Below are 24482 nucleotides of genomic sequence, written 5' to 3' on the forward strand. Positions count from 1 at the left end.
CTTGAGAGAATGACACCACAGCCAAAGAACTGGGACACATTGCCATGCTGGACAATCACATTTGAAGTCTTAGCTGTCTATGGGAAAAGCCAAAACATTTTTTCCCCAGTGTGGGGATGTTATTCCACCTGGTCTATCAGAGGTGGTAGGATGCACGTATTACATGAACTGGGTTTTCGGCCATAGAGTTAAGGCCAAAAAGCATCACCAGATCAGCTAGTCTGCCCTCCTGCATATTACACCATCCAGCATGCACACACAAAACCCAACGGTCGAACTAGTACAGTGTATACCAGCAGCTGCGATTGTGAATGCACCGGTGCACTGGATCAGTGCTATTTGCATTATGGCTCAAAGCACCCAGCAGTCAGTCATCCCATGAGAACACACAAAGTCATAAAGCATGTGTAAGCAGGGGAATGGTCCCGCTATTGTGGGGAACTTTCCTGGCTTTTGCACTACCCCAGTGAAATGGGCTAGCGGAAGGATCTGAGTTTTCGCTCCTACTTCCTTTACCCAGAGGCCTCCCTGCCCTTGAGGACTCCCCTTCCACTTTCCTGGCTGGCAGAGTCCTCGTAACCCCAACAAGGCTGGGCCCAGGATTCCTGGGGGGCTTGACCCCCAACCTTGCTGTGGTTACCTAGGTCAGGGGCTAGGGTGTTCCCACTATGGGGTACTTTTTTTGCACTGGCTGCTTTTCTGACCCACTGATTATTACATACGATTTAAAGCAATACAGTTTATTTAATTAACAATTAGTTTAAAAAGGAATAAGGAAAAAATGGGAAAGGTTGAAGGAAACACATTACCCCGCTCTGTGGCAGGGAACATTACAAACAGTGTCTTTGGAATGGCAGGGCAGTGCACAGTCTGTTTTTTGTAGGTCCCAGGCCTCCTTCTCAGGCCCTGGCTGTGCTGCAGGGATGCTGTGGGTCGGACACTTGCTCTGGCAGTGGCCACACGCTCTCAGACTTTAGGTGGCAGGGCCCTTCTTTCCAGTGTTGCCCCTGCCCTGTTAGGGTTACGATCCCTCTCCAAGTTTGGCCTGCAGAGCCTCTTGGCTGAGGCGTCTTCCTGTGCTGGGCCCACTGCCCAGGGTCCCCCTCGTTCTCCCCAGCTGCTCACCATACCCGGTTCTGGACTGCTTCACTGTGCCTCAGCACGGCTGCTGCTGCTGCTCTGCCTCCAGCTCCCTGGGCTGCTTCTCTGGCCCCTCTGGCTCTGGTTGCTGCAGCTCTGCTCCCAGGGCAGGTCTGCTCTGCAGGCTGCTTCTGTGACTCTGCTCCCAGCTCTGACCTGCTTCCTGGGCTGCTTCTCTGGCCCCTCTGGCTCTGATTGCTGCAGCTCTCCGCCCAGGGCAGGCAACCGAAACACCCCCACTGAATGTTAGTAAGGGGATAACAGTCCCCTTACACATGGTTTGTCAGGGTCCTCTCAACTGCTCTCAATGGCTACTGCCGAGCATGGACAGATGAGAAGAGCCCACAAAGGCTCCCACGTATCATGGAACAGAAAGCATTTCCTAATGTTATTGACAAGAGAGGTTAAACCAAAGGGCAGATTCCAAACCAGAGCACTTTGCTAAAAGTAGCCAGAAGCTGGTCAGGCAATAGTAATATGATATTGGCCACAAGGGGGCACTTTGGCCTCTGGCCTAGATCTGAAAACAAACCTGCCAAGTGACATTCTTTTATCAGCCAGCCAATTGCTTCTCACTTTGTAGCTACTCCAGCCCAGCCTGTTAGTTAGTCTGCAGCTTGGGGAGGGGAGCGGAGTGGGAAATTACAGATTTCTTTGAGCTGGTCATGAGATTCCATAGTTCCTATCATACTTTGTTCCCCAGTCTGTGGGCTGGACCTGCCTACTGCACGTGTCTTCAGGCAGAACTAGTGGAGTAAGGGAAATTAGGTGAGATCTAGAAGTATTTTTTTAAAACTGCCACCCAGATTGCTCACACAAGAATGCTTTTGCGGGCCTCCAGCTGCTGCAGGCTCACCATCCCCCTTCCAAAAGCCAAGAACACAATAAGAAGCAAGCAAGAGGGGCACTCAAGCATGCAGAAACTCCAACAGGTAATGGTAGTGTTAACCTGACACAGTCCTACATGGGCCACTGCTCTAAATGACATGGAAAGCTCCTGCTAGAGCCCCAAAAAGCAAATACTTTACCTCACTAATAAAGCAAATAAATATGTTTCCCTTGGAGCCATTGCGTGGACACGCACACACACCCGGTCTGTTATACTGCAAATACCTTGGACTGCATCTTTCTGCAGAAACAAAATACTGTCCAGAGAACTGGGTAAAACTTTCATCTCTCTCCATACTTCCACCCCAGCCTACACCTCTGCCCTCCCTTCCCTGGTGTTTGCTGTTGATTCATTTCTGGTCACTCCCTCTGCCTCCTAACAACTTTGTACCTCCCTTCACACCACCCCACATATCTAAAAGAACCTCTTACTCCCTTGGGGGTTAGAGTGCATGACCCTTGCAGGTCCCTTGTAACCTTATGACTCACCATAGGCCAGGTTGCTTCCTTCAAAAAAACTCCTGAAGATCCATCTACTTCATAAGTCTTTCTGGCAAGAATATGCTCATGCCTGTTTGCTTGTATTACACTATGTTCTTGTGAGCCAATTGGGGCAAGGACCCATTATTGGTTTGACACACTGCACCTCTTTTACAGGGCCACGTACACAGACAGCACTTTATAATAATGATCATCATGCTTTCTAGCCACCTGGGTTTGCCAGATTATAAAAGCAATCTCCAGCCTGTTTTATTTAGAATTCTCAGGAAACACTACAACTGTGATGGTTTACGGCCCACTCCTTGGTTTAATAGGACATTCATGCACCTCCCCTCCCAACATAGTAAACTTGAAGTTACCATTAGTGGCCATACTTATTGGGCCTAACCCTGTAGTTCTGGTGCAGGCCAAATTCCCTCCCCCTCCGCCTTAAGACTTGGTCTTCTGCCTGCAAGTGATCTACTGGAGCTAGCCCAATGTTTGAAAGGGAACAGGCTGGACCACGTAAGATTGCAAGAGAGGGAGTGACTAAGGCTTTCTTGGTGGTGAGAAATCCAGCTTCATGGGGCAGTGCAAGAGAAATAGCCACCTAGGAGAGGAGGCTGAGATTGGAGGAGCATGAGCAACCAGGTGGTAGATATTATCTAGACTGGAGTGAGTCCATGGAGGGTCTTGAATTCCAGGAGGGCAATCCTGAATTGGACCCAGGAGTGTTGTAAGCAAGAGACGAGAAGTAAATACTTCAGTTGAGACCTAATCAGCTCAGAGAAGAGCAGGAGTCTTGTTTCCAGTTCAGGGCACCACATTTCAGGAAAGACATGGACAAATTGGAGAAAGTCCAGAGAAGAGCAAAAAGAATTATTAAAGGTTTAGAAAACATGACCTGTCAAGGAAGATTTAAAAAATTGTTTTTGTCTAGTCTGGAGGAGAGAAGACTGAGGAGAGACATGGTAACAGTTTTCAAGTATATAAAAAGTTGTTACAAGGAGGAGGGAGAAAAAATGTTCTTCTTAACGTCTGAGAATAGGACAAGAAGCAATGAGCTTAAATTGCAGCAAGGGTGGTTTAGGTTGAAATTAGGAAAAACTTCCTAACTAACTGTCAGGGTGGTTAAGCAGTGGAATAAATTGCCTAGAGAGCTTGTGGAATCTCCATCGTTGGAGATTTTTAAGAGCAATTTAGACAAACACCTGTCAGGGATGGTCTAGATAATACTTAGTCCTGCCAAAAGCACAGGGGACTGGACTAGATGACCTCTCGAGATCCCTTTCAGTCCTATGATTCTATGATCCAGAAATGGGTAGGAAGCCAGGGAAGAGGACAGAGGATGGCATAGCATGATATGAGAAAGAGAGCAATCCGGCCACAGCATCCTGGCTCCCAGAAACTGAGAGAGCAAGGAGGTGCATTTTTCAGAACACAAAGTGCTGATGGCCCAGAGAAGGATTTCAGCAGAGACAGGGGCATGGGAGAGATAAGGGGCAAAGGTAGGGATGACATTATTGCAAAGCACAGGGGATACCAATGATGTCCACTTCAGAGGAGCATCCCAGGCAGTCTATTAAATATTGTTGGGTAGGTAATGGCCACCATGTCTGCCCACACACTGGCTGCACTGGTGAGTCTGAATGGTGCTATATGAAAATCACATTCACTCTTGCTATTCAGTGCCGAAAAAGGCAGCCAGACAGGAAGGGGTGGAGGAGGAATGAGCAAAAGAAAAGCAGTCCATCTCAGCCAAGACAAAGGCAGGAGATAAAAGCCATTTGCTGACAGGTAAGACATGGCAGTGAAGTGTCAGGTAAGGTGGTTCTCAGATGGACACTGAATGGGCCAGTCCACTGCAGCTCAGCACTCGGATGGAAAGGCTTGTTTCAAAGTGAACATAAGGAAAATGATCTCTTTGTATTGTGAGCTGGAGCCAAACTCAAACAGACAGCAGAACAGCGGGGAGCCATTAGGGCCTCGCTCCATGTGCTGCAGATCCGAATAAGCACACAAGCCCTTGAAGGTGAGAGTGGGTCCTATCCAGCATGCTGGATCTAAGGGACACTTGTTGAGGTACACTCCTAAATTTCTCTGCCCAGCTGGGTCTGTGGGGTGAGAGTAGAGCACCCAGGTGTCCTGACACGTTAGCAGGACTTGGGAAGCCAATAACACTCCCATGGCAGCCATGGGGAGGTTCTACCAGCTTCTCAATCTGTTGACCACCGTCAAAATCCATCCCATGGTTGTAGCTCACAGCCTGGACTCTGGCTCCCTGGCTGCTTCTAGCATTACAGTACAGCACCCTTTCTCCTTGGTTGTGCACTTCAGCTACCTGGCACTCCACAGCATGCTCCTTTGCCACAAAGTTCCCCATTGCCCAGGTTTTTCCGTGGTCAGAACTAACAAAGCAGAAGGCGTGTGGGGAGGGTTTTCTCCCAGGGTCAAGTATCCGATAGGCGTAGGCAGGAATCACAAGACTCCGAGCCTCATTGAGCAACTGTAAACCGTGGCCTGGTCCCACCGCAAAGGTGACCCAGTACTTGTGTGCTGTGCCAATGACAGTCTCAGTGAAATCCTTCGCAGAGCTCCAGGAGCATCCATTATCAGTGCTGGTGACCTGGCACAGATGGACCAAGTTGGTCTTTGTCTTGATCTGGTGGTTTTCAGAGACCTTTCCCGGGACAGCTATAAAGAATAGAATGAGGTTCCCGCTGACTTCATCGTACACAAGACATGGGTTCATGGAGCGGTGGCCCTCCAGCTGAGCATTGACAATGGTCTCCATTTTGGTCCACTGCAACATGGGAGTGCAAAGAGGAAAAAATAAATCAGTGTTACAGAGGAAGGATCCTTGTATAAAACATACAGGCCAGAAACAAGAGGCAGAAGAAGCAAATCTAGTGGTTAGAGCAGGGAACTGGAAGTCAATGGTTTATGCCCCAGCACTGCCACTGACTTGCTGTGTTATTCAGAAAACTAAATAACTAGACTGATTTTCACAGGTGCCAAGCACCCAGAGATCGCACTGAAGTCACTGAGATGCCTGAATATGGAGTCAGGTACCTAGCTTTTGTCATCCATGTTTGAAAACTTTGGCTTAGCGACTTGCCTGAAGAGACATAGAAAGTCAGAAGCAGACCTGAGGTACAGATCCCACAAGTCCCAATTCCCTCAGTCTTTTGTTTATATTTAACAGCACAAAGCATGGCCACAGAGCTAAAAGAGACCGCAAGGGTCGTCTAGTCTGGCACAAAGCATGGCCACAGAATCACAGAGCTAAAAGGGACCGCAAGGGTCATCTAGTCTTTGGACTAGTTGCACTGCAACTAGAAGATGATTGATAATTTTTAGCCTTTGTCTTTACCTGGAATATTTAACCAATATTTTCCTTTGTGGGGTTTGTATATTTTTATTTTAATAAACCTCAGCATGCAGACAGTCTCTTTCTAACCAGCTGAACCCTATCTAACTGAATTATTGTGGGGTTACATGAGCCATTATTATTAAATATTTATATAGCTGTAGTGCTCTGAGACCCCAATTGTGACAGGCAGAGACAGGGGCTTGTCCTGAAGTGCTTACAATCTAAGATAGTGATTTCAACCTGTGGTCCATGAACCCCTCGGGGTCCGCAGACTATGGGTAAGATTTCCAAAAGGGCTGCACCTCCATTTGAAAATTTTTAAGGATCCGCAAATGAAGAAAGGTTGAAGACCACTGATCTAAGACAACAAGCCACATCTGAAGGACCAGAGGAGAGGGGTATAATCTCACAGATACTGTATTTTAATATATTTGCAGTTGTTAGAAGTTATTACAAATGGATCGAGCATCAACTGCCCCCAGCTGTCCGCCAGCCTAGCCATCATTAACCAGTGAATTATTAAGTGAGCCCATTCACTTGAATGGGCTACACACATGAACCAATTACTATATACACGTCCCATACACGCTTTTGTGGGGTGTAGCAATTTTTGACTATTTGTAAACTAGAAATTTGTTGCACCAGAATGAAAAATTATTATTTACCTCCTGTTTTCACCATCTCCCACCAGGCTTACCCCTGAGCCCGCCTCTCTCTCTCTTGGGTCTCTGGATCCATACCAGCTGCTCATCTGTTCCTGTCTCTCTCTGGCTGGCTCCCTGAACCACAGTGGGGATGCCAAGGTGCCCTAGCAAGCCTATTTCACACTCATCTCTCTGGTTCCCTGTCCCGGCTCTGCACCCAGTGTACTGCCCCCTGAGTAAGTGAATCAGAGCTAAAGCAGCTTTAATTAAACGTGCATTACCTGAACACGGTGGGTAGTCCCATCATATGTGCCTCTGCGCATTGCTATCAGCTTGGCATGTTCATCCACCTCATCCTCCCGCTCCTCGGCGAATGCCAGGATGGTGCAGGACTGCGGCATGTAGAGCAGGGCTGGGATTCGATAGCTCCAGAATCCCTTTCGGAACAATGTCTCTTCTTGTAGGACAGGAAGCGAAGCCATCAGGCTGTGGGAATGGGGAGAAACGTGTCATGGTTTGATCTACCTATCACACAGCATGAGAGACAGACATTGGCTGCTTGCTGATCCAGTCCTCCCCACTGGCAGACAGAGGACCCATGAAATGCACTTTTTGCAACCCTATTTGGCTTTTTCTCTTTCCCCTTGGCTCTCTGTACAAACCACTTCATATAATCCTAGCCATGCCACTGACAGTAAAGGGCCTGGCTGATTTTATTGGAATGGAATAAAATAAGCACAATTAATTAATTAATTAAAATGTGCCCAGAAAATAAAAACAAACCCTTTTAGTTAATGAAATTCAAAGGCTGCCTTTGTTCGAATTAGAGGACTGGTGGGAGTGAAACATTACAATATTTTCCCCAAAGAGTTATTGTGGTTTTTCACTATGTTTCCAAAAGCCAACATAGAAACAGGGTCAGTTCTTTTCCAGACAGCACCTCAATACGTCCCAGAAGCCAAAGACAGCCCCTCTCCAAACATGACCTCTTTGAACCCTACAAAGCTGACCACGACCCAGACTGTTCCTGGCACCAGTCTTGTATCATGTGAGGCTGGAGGGGCTGAGAGTACTATACGAGAAGTGGGTACTTAGTGTTGTTCAACAGCAGACTGAAGAGCAGTACTGCTGGGTTCCAAAGGACGTCCCATTCAGTGCTTGTCAGCAAGAGGGTCAGCGAGCTGCATCCAAGGACTTAGGAGTGCAAGGTGTGGGAGCTGCTGCTGGAGAACTAGAGGGTGGCATGGGTGGCAAGTTTGTAAAAATTTTGGTGGGGCCCAGAACCCGCCCCCAACTCCGCCCCCCCCAACTCCGCCCCCACCTGCCTAAGGCTCTGGGAGGGGGCTCGGCGGGGGAGGTCTGGGGTGCAGATCCTGGGCTGGGGATTAGGGTGCAGGAAGGGTGCTGGGTGCAGGCTCTGGGCTGGGGCAGGGGGTGGGTGTGCAGGAGGAGGTGAAGGGTGCAGGCTTTGGGATGGAGTTTGGGGTTGGGAAGGGGTGTGTGGGAAGGGGAGGGAGTTTGGGGATAGGAGGGAGTGCAGGGTGAGGACTGTGGGGCTGAGGATGAGGGGTACATGATGCAGGAGGGGGCTCAGGGCTAGGGAAGAGGGTTGGGCTGTGGGTGAGGGCTGTGGATGAGGGGTTCATGATGTGGGGGCGCTCAGGGCTGGGGCAGAGGATTAGGGTGCGGGGGGATGAGGGGTTCATGATGTGGGGGCGCTCAGGGCTGGGGCAGAGGATTAGGGTGTGGGGGGATGAGGGCTCTGGCTGGGGCTGAGGATTAGGGTGCAGGGGGATGAGGGCTCTGGCTGGGGCTGAGGATTAGGGTGCAGGGGGATGAGGGTTCATGATGTGGGGTGCTCAGGGCTGGGGCGGAGGCTGCGGGTGCAGGGGGAATGAGGGCTCTGGCTGGGGCTGAGGGTTTGGGGTTGGAGAGGCTCAGGGTAAGGGCAGCCTGCCTTGCCAGTACTGGCGGAGGGCAGGCACTAGGACCCTGCGGCAGCAGACAGCAAATCTGCTGGGAGCCCTCCCGGCAGCAGCGCGCTGCGTTCTGTCAGGCAGGGACGCAACACAAGGCGGCGGAGGGGGGGGAACATGCGGAGGGGGGGTGGCAGGCGGGGGCTGGGACCTGCTCCAGGCAGGGTCGCGGCGGCGGGGGGAGACCTGCGGTGGCTGGGGCCGATCCAGGCAGGACCGGGGGGGCGGGAAGAGACCCAGCTCCAACTATTGCTGGAGCAGGGCGCCCAGCCCTGAATATTGCTGGGGCCCGGGCCCCACACAAATATATAACCTGCCGCCCATGGGGATCACTTGGGAGCAGGATCTCCATGTTTCTAATAAGGATGTAGAAGACCACAGATGTGGAAAGCCAATAAGCCTTCTCCGGAACATATGAGTCAAGACTCAAGGACCAGCTCAGGCTCCCGGGAGACTTTACTGAATTTAATTTGAAAACAAAAAACCCTGAGTGATAGGTCTGTGGAGTCACTGTTGTGGAACAATGGGTCACGTGGTTTTCTGGCCATGGTAGGGGCATGGCCAGGAAAAGCAAAGGACCCTCAACTAATGCAAGAAACAAGTGAATGATCAGAATAGTAAATAATGGGTTTGCCACCATGACTCTGCATTTGGCAGTGCCATGATGGGGCAGAGGAGCAGAGGTGTTGTATCACTTATTTGATGGGAGGGCTGGCGAGAGAAGAGAACACAAAGGGATGCAGAGGAAGATGGTTGTGCATCACAAGCTCGGAATTCAGCCTGTGTAGGGTCTGTGGGCCGGTATTGTGTGGCTCTGCTCCATGTAACCCTGCAACAAAATGAACGTTCCAGATTCTTCTCCCCCTTGCACTGCCTTGGTGCAAATCCACTGACTTCAGTGGAGTTAATTCTGCATAAAGGAGAACCAGGGGTATGGGCTCTGAAGCAGTGTGGGTGGAGTGGCAGGAAGCAGGAGACATTACACCGAGGAAGAGATTCAAAGTGCCTCCTACTTGAGTGGGTTCTTGCAACACTCTCAATGAGGGAGTGCCATACCCACTTACAGACACATCTTTGGAAGTGCTACTGGTGCTACTATTCACATGCAGGACCCATACCCCTTCTGAGGAGATCTTTCTCTTCTAGTAGTACGTGTAGGTGCAATGGAGTTATCTGATAAGGCTGCAGGACCAGAGAGAGCACTTCGTCCACCCGGAGAATAATCTGGAGCAGTCTGAGTTTTTCTGCTCTACAAGAGAAAAGAAGATGCATTTAGCAGCTTGTCTAACTGTGCAGCTTTTGCTGACAGTCGTTACAGTGGCGAGACTATCAATAACTCACCAGATGTATTTACTCAGTAAGCTTTATCCCCCACTTTGCACTATATAGGCCCATTTTATCATGACTTGAAGGGTCAGTGCTGATCATGAGCCATTGCACTAGAGGAGATATAGGCAAAGAATGTGTGTGTACTTGCACACTCTGAAAACACTGTGAGAATTTTGAACTAGCATTGTTAGGCAGAAATTGTTTAGACTATATTGTATTAATCTAAGACTAACTGTGCCTTTTGCAGAGCTATCTTACAAGCCACAGAATCACCATCAATCCAGACCAATGACGATGAATAGAGAAGTCTACTCCAGAGAGGCAAATCCTGTCCCACATGGCTGAAATGCAGGGGCCCCATGTGCAGCAGAACTGTTACAACTCCACTGCATAGAAGGGCTGGAATTTGAGGAGCCCACACTGCGGTGTACCTCTTCTGCACAGCAGAGCGCCGCTCCAAAGGGATCCCTATGTTCTGTTAGGTGGAACAGAGGGGCTTCCTTTGGGTAAAAGGCAGAGGAAAGCTCTGAGTACCTGTTCTCCCATCTTCATTGCACATGTACCTAGTCCCACTGCGCTCAGTGCCCTCCACATGCAGCTGCGCAGGGGTGCTCAACCTCAGTGTCACAATCAAGTGTCAGAGGTCCACAGCCCCACTGCACTTCCCACATTTGCCAAACAGGAGGGGCTGTCCCAGGACATAAGAGGAGGTCACTGGGTGGAAAAGGTTGAGAATTGCTGCAGTATTGGTAGCAAGTCTAGGGCCCCTGGACAGCATCAGTGGGAAAGAAAGAGGAAAGATCAGAGACTATAGAGTCATTGCAGTTTATCCTGAAATTTATCTGTAAACAGCCTTCAGCCTTTCTACTTCGCTGAACCTCAGAGGGCGATTCCTCTAGTCCTGTTCTGTGGCACTGCCTGGCAAAGTAGCAGCCGCTAGGTTCTCTTAATAAGCTTTATGCTCTTTACAGTAAAGATTTTTAGTACAGGGTTAGTTCTTTTTCAAGCCAGAATTTCTGACACTGAAGTCACACCCTTTTAAAGGGAACAGCATTGGCACTGCAGTAGGAGGGAAACTGGGGGAAATGCATCCTCCTGGGAAAAGGAGGAGAAATAAAACAAAATCCCAACAAGGGACTACATGGAAGGTTTGAAAGTCCTTTTCCTGGCATTGGCAGAATTCAAGCTGTAAAACATGCTGTGCTGCTTCTGTTGGAGGATGGACACACCTGCTGAGGGTCACACATTCGTCCCTGATGTTACTCTGTCACCTACAGAGCAGCAAGGATTGCACCTGCACTTTCTCATTTGGCCACTAGAGGTAGCTCTCAGAGCTGAGGATCTGGAGGGTGGGGCAAGAAGGAGAGAAAGAGGAGATGAGAGAAAGTGAGGCACAGGCTAACTAAGAAGGGGGAGAGGGATCAAAGCAGAGGGAGCGTGGGAAAGTGTCACTCAAGGTGCTATGCAGAAGTTTGACAAGTGCCTCAAGTACCCTGAGATCCAGGACAAAGCGATTGTATCTAGCACATCCAGAGAGCAAAATGGATTAACACAGAGACCAGACCAATGCTGCATTCAAGCTTCAGAATGAGCCCTATTCGTACGTCAGAATGGGGCCCTTGCTGCCTCCTTCCCTCTGCCCCCTTTGACAGTCCCGGTGGGCTGCTTATAGGGTAGAGCCATCCCATTTAACAGCAGGGGAATGATGGTGGGCTGTAACACAGCTCTTTTGGAGAACAATTTAAAATAACAATGCAAACACTGCACCACTGGCCTCACCTTCTGTAAAAGCTTGTTCCTACTAAATGTAAATCTGGGCCTAAGTTAAAATGCCAGCTTGCTTTAACTGGGAGGCAACATGCAGAGGGAGTTGTGCCCTCTCTGTCCTCATTAGAGGGCTCTGCTCTGGAAAAACTCCGTTCTGGAAGGGATTTGAGATAAAGCCCCAGAAAGCAAGTATGTTTGTTATTCAGTATTGAAAAAACTCAGCAACGTATAGGAGCCAGAATCTGTTGCAGATGAGCACAGAAGTCTAATTCAGAGTCTTTTCCTTCGGGAGCTGTACCTAGCGTCCATTCAAGATGAGCACAGGAATCCAATCAACCTCCTTTCTAGCTCAATATTGGACTAGGGAGTACTTTCTGTCTGACATACACCTCTTCCTTCTGTGTCATACCATCAGAGAAATCTCACAAAACAAGAGAATTTGTGTGCCACCTGGAACAGAGTCTGGGCTAAACCTAGATTAGGTCATGAGATTTCTTAAAGAGCCAGGCAGCCAGTAATTCTTCCAGCACAGCACTTTTGCCCAGTGTATTCCACTCAAAGTCAGAGCAAAGGGGGAACCATTTGTGAGACATATCACACAATACAACCCCAAGATCATTAAAAGCATTCTGAGTTAGAAAAGGGAAAAGCACCTAATTTAACCCACCATTGAACTGGCCCTGAGACTTCTAGCGAGGTTGTAAATTGAAAGACGTACCTGTAGTAAAAACTTAATGCCATGTTTGCCAGGGGGGTCCAACCTGCCCTAGCATGTCCTTTCTTAAACAATTAATTAAGCTCTTCTTTTCAAGTCACTGTCCCATGGGAGGCATGTCCTATAGTCTATCATATAAGGCCCACTCTGCACTGCAGAGGCACTTACACAGACAAATCAACACTTTCTCTACTCTACCTTTGGTGGAGTGAAGCTCAAATGACATTCCTAAGAGATTCCACAAAAGCTTAATGCAGTTACTAGTTCATCACAATGCTCACCCTTATGGAAAAACAGGTAAGAAGGATACAGATTAAAAGAAACACCTCACCCACAGCGTCTCCTGGAAGCTGCACAGAGTGGGGGGGAACACACTGAACTGGTTATGTACAGCGAAGGCTCACCACTAGACGTCTCCCTACATACTAGACCAGGCAGGATCCTTTGAGAGAAAGAGAATTGGCAGTTAGTGTGGATAAGTGACCCAAATCCAGAGTTAAATCTGAACCACTTTCACATACAAGAAGACACTCCAGCTGAACTGGATCAGTTCAGAAGAAAGACATTTAACTTTCTAGCAATAGCAGTTAGGCTACTCATGTGAGTCAGAGCTATTCAACAGGAGTAACGGGAAGGGAGCAGGATGGCTCTGTTCTAGTTAATGGCTAAAAAGTCAGATGGGATGTTTTTCTTCAGGGTCCTGTTGTCCCTTTGTAATGTTTATTCAGTCTCTTAGATAGCAGTTCATTTCAAAGTATTCTTGAGACCTGGGGTTGGTTTACCTGAGTATTATACAAGTCATGGGTTCTCAGCCCAGAGAAGGGTTGCAGCCAAATGTCAGGGAGTGCATGCCGATACATGGGAGGAGGTCCTAGGGTGGAAAAGGTTGGGGATCACTACTGTAAGTAAAGACTGTGGCCCTAATCCAGCCACTAGCTTCATTGGAGTGGACTCTTGCACCTTAATGGAACCCCAGTAGTGCTCGGTATGGGAAGAAAGGTGCACCCACATGGATTGGGGTGAGAGATGCAAAGAGATCCAATCCCATCTCCCTGCCACTGCAGAATTGTTCCCTACAGTGTATTTTCTCTTGCTTTGTCTGGTCCACTTTGAAAAATCTACAGCAGTGGGGATTTCAGCACTCCCCTGGGGAGACCGTTCCACGTCTAAATCATCTCTCTGCCAGGAAGTTACCTTTCCAGGAAAAAAGAAAAAGAGGTTTATCCAGACAACACATTGTACACTGCAATTATTTATTAAACTGCTTTTCACTATCCATGGAAAAACGTGTTTCTCCACTCATTCCAATGAAAATCAGGAGTGACTCAGTCAGAATCAATGGCATTAACTAGAGGAAGAACTGAACCCTTCACATCTATTGTTCTACACTTGTTATTTCTTTGCTCTTAAATCTGACTGTTGTAATGAGAATTTTTTTTAAAAAGGTAAGTTATAAAAAAAATGCAAATAGGATGTGTGGGTGCATTAATAAGGGAATGTAAAAATAATCCAGAACATAATATAATGACAGTATTTGAACAATGGAGCCCTCTCGTTTGGATACTGTGTTCAGTTTTGGGTGCTACCTCTTAAGATATAGCAGTAGTTCCCGATTTAGTGGAAAAGAAAACTGGGAAAAGGAATGTAGAAGTTAATATTGGTGAGTTCATGTGGAAAGAGGTTAATAGGACTGTAAGAAACACTACACTTAATGAAGGACTGAGGGCTTGGCTACACTTGAGAGTTACAGTGCTGGTGGTGGCTTTACAGCGATGTAACTTACTCCCCGTCCACACTGGCAAGGCACATATAGCGCTGTATCTCCCTGGCTACAGCGCTGGTTGTACTCCACCTCGACGAGAGGAATAAAGAGAACAGCGCTGGTGCTGCAGCGCTGGAGTGCCAGTGTAAACAGTGATTAATCTTACTACGCTGTAACTGACCTCCAGAACCTTCCCATAATGCTTTTTAAGTAAAGATAACACTCTTTGTTTTGTTGTGATGCCTCTCTTTGTTTTGTTGTGAACTCGGGGCTCCCAGAGCTGCTTATCTAAAAAACAAACACAGCTACTGTTTGCTCGAGCAGAGGCAGGCAGAGGGATCCCTTTGGAATGTTTGCTTGAGGAGAGAAGCAGCACGGAGGGAAGGGGGGGGTCCGTTTCGGAGCAGCTGCTTATCTGGTCTGTGAGAGGAAAAAAACAAAGAGGGCTATTTGCATTTAGTGAATGAGAGAGGGGTGGGGAAGGGGTCGGAACTTGCAAGGCAGGGAGCTGACACAGTGTCAGCTCCAAAAATCCACTCTCTCTGTCTCCCCCACGCTCCCTGTCACACTCCACCCCACCCCCCTCTTTTGAAAAGCATGCTGCAGCCACTTGAACGCTGGGATAGCTGCCCATAATGCACCACTCCCAGCAGCGCTGCAAATGTGGCCACACTGCAGCGCTGGTAGCTGTCAGTGTGGCCACACTGCAGCGCTTTCCCTACACAGCTGTACGAAGACAGCTTTAACTCCCAGCGCTGTACAGCTGCGAGTGTAGCCAAACCCTCAGATCTATTCAATTAAAAATTATCAATGCAAGTTATATTCCCCTTGCAAAATGCTGAAAACTGAGTTCACTGACTTTGACACCTGCTAGAAATGCAATACCAGTGCAGAGAGTTTAGCATATAGTGTTATGTTGGAAGGTGTTAATGACTGCCATCAATCACAAACTACCTAGGTAAAGTTGATGGGTGTGCTAACAACCATTCTTTCAGGCTAAATAAAGGAACAATTAAATGCCCCTTTGTGTAGCAATAGCTGAAACAAAAGAAGCCAATGCCTATGGCACAAGGCAAAGCCCCTGCAGCCTGGGGTTTCCCTAGGGACCAAGCAGAAACACAGGGACTGGGGCATTGACTGGTTGCAGTGTGTCTAAGCAGAAGCCAAGAGGAAGCCAAAGGTGAAGTGGTGAATGTGGCCCTAGGAGGAAGCCTTGGGGCACAGGACTGGCTGGAAAAGACAAACTTGCCTTTCTGAGCAATTAAACTGCCTGCTGTTGTTTGTTCCTACTGTGTCCAGGGAAACAGCACTTTGTGTACATGTTTTGTAAATAAAGCTGTTGCACAACTAGAGTGACCAGATGAGAGGGAGAAAATATCGGGACACATGGGGGGGGGCGGTGTCCACCGGCAGAGCAAAAAAAAAAAAGCTGAGTGCTGCCGGCGGAGCGGCGAGGGGAAAAAAAAATAAAAAAGGCGGGTGCTGCCGGCGGAATGAAATATCGGGACAAATTGTGTCCCAATCAAAGATCGGTCGGGATGCGGGACAAATGCCTAAATATCGGGATGGTCCCGATTTTATTGGGACGTCTGGTCACCCTATTCACAACAGAAATACCTGACTATTATCAATTTCTCCTCCTAACAGAGATAGCCTGGCAAGGCCCCAAATAGTGCCTAATCACTCAGACCAAGGGTCAACAATATAGTCTGAATTTGCATGGATCCTATTGTCACAAGATTACTTGCTCCTCCAGCCCTTTCAGGCAAGAGGGGCTATTGGCAGTTCAGGGAGGGAGTTCATTTCTTTCTTAATTATTTTCACTCATATCTTAGGCAATTGTTCCCATGGTCACAGTGTTCCTTCCTGTGGATGGAGCTCTCAGGCTTCCTGCTTTGGCTAGCTATGTTCATGGAATCCCTTATATGTACCGCTAACATTTTGTGTTATACATTGCACCATGTATTCATTTTGCTGTATTGATCTGAGGGGAAAATAATTATATATTTAAAAACCAGTGAGATTGGCAAGGCCCAGAGAAGGCCAAGAATATAGAGATATAATGAGGTTTGCATACATGGAGAAATTGTAAACTCACGATTTATTTAGTCTTATAAGGGGAAGAATCATAGAGGAGTCAACTGAGAGATTTTTAGATCCTGAAGGGTAGAACAAAACCAGATCATCTTTGCACTGCTCCATACTCCTTCAACAGCAAGGAGACGTTGAATGCAGCTAATGGCAAGTGGGTTTAAAGAAATAAAAGACTATCCAGTTTCATGCTGTAGTATGTCTCATGATGGAGACGAATCATGATTCCGGTGAAGTCTTCATTGAAGCTGCTGGACACCCACAAACACTAGCTCACAGACCCAGAAACCCAACCTGTCCTGCCCACAATCTCCGCACAAGATTCATCTAAATCTCGGCCTAGATTAATAATCTTGGAACAGACTGCTGATTGTATTGCACCCCCAGGGCTGGATGCTCAGTTTAAGCATATCAGCACAGTTCCAATTGCTTCAGTGGAGCAGCACCAATTGACCCAACTGAGTGTATGGTTCATTGCCTTAACATGTGGAAGTTAGTGAGACAGGAGACCAGATTCCAGAATACAGGAGCCAGATCTTAAGAGAGATCGGATAATTTTATGACCAACAAACATTTATGATATAGTTGTACAGGGCAAGAAATCATGGGCTCAAATTGCAACAAGGAAGATTTAAGTTAGATTTGAGGAAAACATTGCTAATTGTAGGGGTAGTTAAGCACTGGATCAAATTACCTAGAGGGTTGTGGAATCTCTGTCATTGGAGGTTTTTAAGAACAGGTCAGACAAATATTTGTCAGACAAGGTCTAGATCAGGGTTTCTCAATGATCGGTCCCTGAGATCTCCCTGACACAGTTTAGGAAGGCAGCAAGCCAGTCCCTGGTATCAAAAAGGTTGAGCAACACTGGTCTAGAGAGATAATACTAAGGGCTTGTCTACACTGGCAATTTACAGTGCTGCAACCTTCTCACTCAGGGGTGTGAAAAAACACCCCCCCCCGAGCACTGCAAGTTTCAGTGCTGTAAAGTACCAGTGTAGACAGTGCACCAGCGCTTCCAGTGCCGGTAGCTACGCCCCTCATGGAGGTGGGTTTTTTAGAGCACTGGGAGAGCTCTCTCCCAGCGCTGCGCCGCAACCACACAAGCCATGTTAAAGCACTGCCATGGCAGCACTTTAGCATTGCCAATGTAGACTAGCCCTTAGTCCTGCCTCAGTGTGGAGGCCCCTTTCAGTCCTACATTTCTATGGCACTATGCTAAAGGCCTGATCCAACTCCCATAAAACCAATGGAAAGGTTTGCACTGACTTCAGTAGACATGCATCGGGTTTTTCAGAAAGAAATATTAAAACTGCATACTTCAAGTTATCAACTGATCTATTCAGGGGGCAGGAAAAATCGGCTCTTTCCTAGACACTGCACAGCTGTCCAGAGGAATTCTGAAACATCATGCCTAAGCCACCACCAGAGACCATTAGTCTGATTAGGGACAACAGAAATGTAGGTACAAATCCTACATAGAACTCAAAGTATTTTTTGTACAGAACATTTTGTAAAGGGAATTTTGATTAATAGATTCAAAAGGCACAAAAATAGACTGGCTCTGCTTCATACATATCAATGCCTAGCTACCTACACAAAAGGAATTAAAAGACAACAGCAATTAAAAAATAACCATAAAATTTAGCAATCAGATTGCATTATTTACAGCCATTAGAAAAGCAATAGCAATGACTAAGCCAGTTTGCCCTACCAGATGTAAACAGATACCATTTATTGTTTCCACTCATTTGAGTTTGCAGTTCTTGCACATCGTCCAAATGTTTAGATCTTCACTCAGTCATTAAAGATTTCTATTGGGCATGTTACTCATGCATTGTAGTTAAACCTTCAACCCAGACGACATGAAGGACGTTTGATGTGTGTTTGCACTGACTTATCTGAATAAAGGGAGAACTGTTGCTTTAAATTATGTTTGCAGTGACTCTGGAAACTAAAGTAAACACAGTCCTAGGGAAAACTTTTGCTTTCCAACATGCAGTGGTTGGTTACAGAAAGCGCTGGGGCTGAAGGTCGTAGATATTGCCAGCAGGGATTTCCCACTCCAAGAATCAGATGTTTGCTGTAAGTACCTTTAAAAATATCTTTGGGAATATAGTACAGAGTCAGTGGATATACATCCACTGGTAAATGGATGGTAAATGACCACATGGAGAGAATGAACCAGCCATGACAGATTCTCATTAGCAAGTGAGTGAAATTCTGTTGGGGGGTCGGGGGTGATTGATGATGTTGACAGGGCACAATTGTGAGGAAGGAATTTCAGCCAACAAACTAGGACATAAATGAGGAGTCCCAACTGGCACAGACAGGGTGCCACTGTGTGTTGCTTATACTGTTGGAATGCTAGTGGACAGAGAGGAAGGACACACACCATTGGCACAGAACAGCCAGCACAAACAGGTCACGCAGAGCATGACTTACTCTGCTGGGGGAGCCTTTGTACAAAACAGGCATTAACAATTTAGAAGAGAAAATGTAAAGATCTAAGCAGCAAACGTTCCAGGCACCACCCACCCAAACGACATCTCTTCTTCCAGGCCCATGACACGGGTTGTGATTCTGTTCCTGACAGCTATTCATCTGCAATCTCTCACTAAAAAACTATTTTCCTTCTATTATCACCAGAATGAGCTTTCTCATTAGACTGCCAGTAGTTCAGCAGTAAAATCCTTGCAAAACTGTTCAGCATACAATACAGTAATCCAGCGGTTCTCAAACATCATTGCAGCAGGACCCCCTTCTGACAACAAAAATTACTTCACGACCCCGGAGGAGGGTAGGAGGGGAACCAAAGCCTGAGCCTGCCTGAGCCCCGCTGCCCCAGGCGGGAGGACCAGTGTCGAAGCCCAAGGGCTTCAGCCCCTGACAGGGGCACCTGTAACCTGAGCCCTCCCACCCAGGGCTGAAGCTGAAGCCCAAGCCCCACCCCCCAGGGCTGAAGCCTGTGGGCTTTAGCTTTGGCCCCAGGCACTGGGACTTGGGCTTCGGCCCTGGGCCCCAGCAAGTCTAATACCAGTCCTGGTGACCCCATTAAAACTGGGTCACGACCCACTGTTTGAGAACCGCTGATTTAATCTACTCTTTCCCCATCAGTGAAGTTTTGTTTGTTTGTCTGTTTTGTTTAAAATGCAAAGCCCACTGGGGCTCAAAATCTCATAAGAACAAGCTTTCTCCTGAGATTTCAATCTATTGATGGGCTCGGCTGTGTCAGAGGTGCTGTGTTATATTATCTCCTAGACTGGCACTTCCAGTCCTGGCTGAAAGCAGGAAATTGCACTAAAATGAAAAAAAGATTAAAAAATGATGGTAGCCCAACACTTTTGAACCTGCAAAAAGCCCAGGTTGGTTCAGGTTCACTTTGAGAGATGGGTGAAGGTTCAAGTCAGTTCTGATTTTCTCCAGACTCAGAAGTATTGATATGATTGAATGTAAATATAGGAGCATGTGTAGAACAATACTGTCAGTGAGCAGAAAAGTCCTGCCCAGAGATACACAGAATACACATCTTGTTATCCTCTGCCATGGTTAGGGGGACATTTTCAGTGCTGGGTGAAGGGATTAGCTATACAACCGCCATTAACTTTCACAGAGTTACCCGGCTCCAGCAGTTCTGTACTGAAAACTTACATTTTGAAATAACTTATTCAAAAATTTCTATAAGCAGTTGTTACCCATCGTGTGTATTACAGTAGTTCCGAGCCGCAATGATTTCAGACTTCTGAGTGGCTCTAATCCTTTCACAAGGCAATGGCCCTCTGAGGCCTGAAGTAACACAAATTGACAGGAGCCAGTAAAAAACAAAACTGGACTCAGCCCATAGAAGAAATTTCCCCCACCGAAGCTATCCACCAAGGAAATGCACGAGTACAAATAGGCCTAGGAGTGCACCCAGAAGATCAACAAACTTGGGCTTTTCCTGTCCAATAGGGAAGCAAATTCCAGAATCAAGGTCGTGCTCCAAGAGCTTATCTGTACCAACACTTAGTGTGTAGCAGGTGGGGGCGTCAATCCACCCTGCACTGGCCTGCAGCACACTAAACGTCCGTGTGGGCCCTGCTGCCGTGCACTAAACATTCCCTGGGCCCTTTAATCTACTCCCGGTTCAACTCAGAGTGGATCAAAGTGCACTGCAGAGCTTGTAGTGCACCGCAGCAGGGGCCACATGGCTAGTTAGCGCACAGCAGGCTAGCACAGGATAGATTCACAACTCAGCTTACCAAGGACTGTGTTCTTATAGACAAGCCCTAAGAACATTCTGCAACTGGCCCAGTGTAAAAGTCTTGGAGACCAACAAGAACAGTGAAGAGCTAGAATTCCATCGAAAGGACCTGGCGACATGCATTGTGTGAAGTGCACAGAGATCTAATCCCTGCTCTTTCAGGCTATTCTTGCTGTATTACAATAGGCTCCAGCCCAGATTGGGACCCCGTCAAGTTATGTGCTGTGCATACACATAGCAGGAGACCATCCCTCAACAGCTAACAATCTAAATAGACGAGACAAAGGGTGGGAAAAAATAAGGGTCCATTACTGAGGTCCAAGAAGATTAACTGACTTGCCCAAGGTTCCACAGAGAGTCTAGCAGAGCTGGGAACTGAACCCAGATCGCTTGCCTCCTAGTCCATTGCTTGAAACGAGACTCTCTAGGGTCATCCTACCATTGCCCAGTTCACCCACTCACTTCCTAAAACAAGGCATTAGGGAAGTTGTTAGAAGAGCCCTGTGCCATCCTCTACAAGCAGAGGCCATTACTGCTACTGTATTAAGCTGGAAGGATAAAAAAATATTAAGTGGAAGGGAGAAAGCTGTGGAGTCAGTTTCATGTCATGCTGCTGTCAGCGGAAAAGGTTTGAACCTAGGACACATCAGCCAACTATTCATGGCACAATCTGTCAAATTAATACTTTGCTCCAGTTCCATTTCAATCATGTCTGCTTGCACTGTCAATGCTAGCAAGCAGAGTTCCCTGCTAGCCTCATTAAGCAATGGAGCAGGCTGGTGAGCCTTCACTCTGTGATACACTTGGACAGGACACGGGATGACAGGCTGGTGAAGGAGGGTTTGACTGTGCTGTCTTTTTATTTGTCAGGCTACTACGGACAAGTGTTGTGCTCTGAGCCAATAATAAAAGTAACCTTCTGTTAAGGTACAGACTAAACGTTGACACATACAGGTCAAGTCAAATTTACTTTAGACTATTACACTTGGAAGGGAGAAATTCTCCTGCCTGTAACTATACAGCTCTGGTTTTAAGCCCATGTCTGGGAGTGAGGGGAAGTGCATGTGCACAGGATACCAGATGATCGTAGGGTAGCATCCAATCTTATGAGTTAGCCCCTTGAGGTAGGTTCTGGTGACTGACCCCCGCCCCAGCCCTGTTTAGGGGGTGGTGCCATGTCACCCCCACGGAGGGCTGGCTGCATGTCAGGCTGCACTCGCTGTCCCAGAGCAGCCTGGCACGCACACTGGGCCAGCCAGAAAGACAGTACAGGATTGATCTTCAGGCCTTTTGCACAAGTTTGCACTTGGCCCAGCCTCCTCCTTCCCTTCTCCCTAATCACACAATCTAGCCCTTCATCTGACTGTTGGGCTTGGCAGGGAGGAGATTGCCTAAAGAAGAGTCTGGCTCTCATGACAGTTCTTTGATGTGGAGAAAGCACAAGCTGCAGTGACAAGTAAGGAGAGATTTATAAAACTCCATTAGGGAGTGATCAGTGTGGCAGAGCCCTGCAGCAGGACTGGGCTCCCATGGGACCCACTGCCATAATAGTAGTGGGTAAAATGTACTTTGTTGTGGGCAGGATGGGGTGGGCAAAAAAACCCAGTGGTAATTGCCCACTAAAACATTAATCTCTCGTCAGTTTGTCATAAATAGAATTTCAGCAATGTAAAGCTGGTTTGTTTGTTTTTAAATAAAGGTTTTAATACTTCAATTTATCCAAGGAGTAGAAAGACTTGATGTCTATTATAACAGGAGTTAAAGTATTTTTACATGGTTTGACATTATATATTAACCAACCAGGTTTTTGGTTTTATTGGCTTTTTGGGGCGGGGTGGGGAAGGGGGAGAATCTGTCTCTCTTGTGGGATTTGCGGGATCTAAGGTTTTTGCAGGTGAGAGCAGGACAAAAATGTAAGAAACAATGTGGGAGCGGGTGGGAGTGGGAATTGCAGGGTGGGACGAGAGTGAGATTAAAAAAAATAGTCCTACACAGGGCTCTATAGTCCTGGTTCCTTTTCATACCCACCCCATATAGTTTATTGCCAGAAGCAAGCCTACAGTTCATGGAAAAAAGCCACAGTACACAGCTTAGACTTTGCCCATAAATGTTTCAGCCTTCAAGAGTCAAAGGTGACTGATTTAGAAGCGACAGTTCTGGGCCATGATGAAGTGACCTGGGTTTTAATCAGGAACAAAGACATGAGACGCGAGAGTTAATGGCAGGCTGGCTTGTCAGGGTCCACTAAAACATGGCAGTAGGAGATGTGTCTGGTTTGGCGATTTTTAAACCAGGCTATGTAGTAGGCAGACGAGCCTATTGCCCTTGGGACAGACAACACTTGCAGTGCCCAGGAAGAAAATTATAGCTGTGCCCATTTCTATTTCTAGATTTGCCCTGGTTACATGTGAGACACTCATTATGGAAAAAACAAGCACTGAAGGTTATTTCAACTACAGAGGAATAAGAACTCACTGGAAGTTGTACTGGAAACTATCCAGACTGTAGCAGGGAAAGAAGAGAGCTACGGTTGACCAAGCACTGAGTAACTGAGGCCATGTCTACACTATGGGGACTACAGTGACATAGCTATGGCATAATCCCATAGCGTAGATGCACCCTGCAGTGACAGAACAGAAGTTCTTCTGTCCCTGCATTCTTCTGGTGACCTAGCTGCATCTAACCCAGGATTTGTGTAGGCAAAGCTATGGGGCTCAGGGGCATGGATTTTTCACATCCCTGAGCGCTGTAGCTATGTCAGCCTAAATTGTAAGTGTAGACAGAGCTGGAGAACTCTGCAGTCACTGAGTGGAGTATGCAGGTGAACAGACTGGCAGAAAAGGTGCTAGGAAAGACACTAAGAATCCTGTTGGGCTGGTTTTGACTTAGACTGGGTTTTGAATGTCAGGGAGATCTGGATTGCTATTACTGCTACGGTGGGCTAATCTTGTAAAAGCACTGGGCTACATTCAATCCTGGTATATAGGGGCAGCATGTTTGTAGAAATTTTGATGGTGTCCAGAACGCCCACAGCCCACTCCCCCAAACTCTGCCCCCCAAACTCCACCCTCCACCTGCCTAAGTCTCTGGGAGAGAGTTTGGAGGCAGGAGGAGGGTGTGGGAAAGGGGTGGGGGTGCAGGCTCTGGGAGGGAGGTTTGAGGCTGGAGGGGGGGTGGGAGTGCAGGCTCTGGGAAGGGGTGAGGGGGGTGCAGCACTTACCTGGGGCTCCTAGGCAGGACGGGCCGGGGGGCTCCGTGTGGTGCTACCCCCAGGCACTGCCCCCTCAGTTTCCTATTGGCTGCAGGGGCGCTTGGGGTGGGACACAGACCCACCCTGCCCAGGGGTGGCAGAGAGGGGCCGGCAGCCATGTGGAGTGAGCAGGCAGGAAGCCACTCAGCTCTGCTGCACAGCTGGAGGTGAGTGGGGGCCCCGGGCCATTTTAAATGGCCCAGGGGATAGGGGGGCACCCGGGGGCGGAAGGCAGGCCCGAGGCCCGTGGTGCCTGGGCACCAGGAATATTCCTGGTGCCCAGGCACCACAGGCCCATAGAACTCGCCGCCCATGCTGGTATTAACTGATGCAATTCTCTTGCTGACCTGTTTTGTGTGCGTGTGTCTTTAGTGCTCATGAAAGGTACCAGACTGACAGCTCTGGAGTAGGGCATAGGCAACACCCGTGGAAGCATCCCTGCTAATTTACCTCTACCCACATGAGTCACCTCGTGCAGGCCAAGGGGGCATGTTGTATGCAGTATTGCTTTGGAATGTGTAACGCAGACTTGCTGTTTCTGCTCTCTATGGTTAACAATGCCATGTGGACTGTTATGGGGGAGAACCTTACAAGAGTTGAGGTCTTGGGTGTTGCTCTTCCCAGAAGCAGTGAAGTATCATCTACCCTTTTTGTACATCACCAGCATATGGTACTAGTTGTGCTCTGATGCCTGTGTTACCAGTGCATTCACACTTGGGGGCCCTGCATGCACATATCCTGCTGGCCAGCTATAGCACTACACCCTATTTATTACACTTTATAACACTGCTCCTGGCCATGTGCATTCACTACCAACAGCAATTGAA

The 24482-nt window shown here is 47.8% G+C and overlaps 2 protein-coding genes across 2 annotated transcripts in view; one reads left to right on the top strand and one right to left on the bottom strand.

Annotated features, from left to right (window-relative positions):
• Positions 1 to 4377: 4377 nt before the first annotated feature.
• NEU2 (neuraminidase 2) overlaps positions 4378 to 24482 on the bottom strand; it is a 67905-nt gene continuing 47800 nt past the window's right edge. The window contains 4 exon segments of the mRNA XM_039489395.1: positions 4378 to 4657; positions 4659 to 5311; positions 6807 to 7011; positions 9620 to 9750. Of these exon segments, the coding sequence (XP_039345329.1) occupies positions 4378 to 4657; positions 4659 to 5311; positions 6807 to 7007 (1134 nt within the window). The 5' untranslated portion in view covers positions 7008 to 7011; positions 9620 to 9750.
• Positions 18167 to 24482, top strand: part of NGEF (neuronal guanine nucleotide exchange factor) — a 101796-nt gene continuing 95480 nt past the window's right edge. The window contains exon 1 of the mRNA XM_039489389.1: positions 18167 to 18247. The gene's annotated coding sequence lies outside the window, so the exon portion shown is untranslated. The remainder of the gene's footprint in view (positions 18248 to 24482) is intronic.

This window comes from Mauremys reevesii, linkage group 9 (assembly GCF_016161935.1).
Source record: "Mauremys reevesii isolate NIE-2019 linkage group 9, ASM1616193v1, whole genome shotgun sequence".
Classification (NCBI taxonomy): Eukaryota; Metazoa; Chordata; order Testudines; family Geoemydidae; genus Mauremys; species Mauremys reevesii.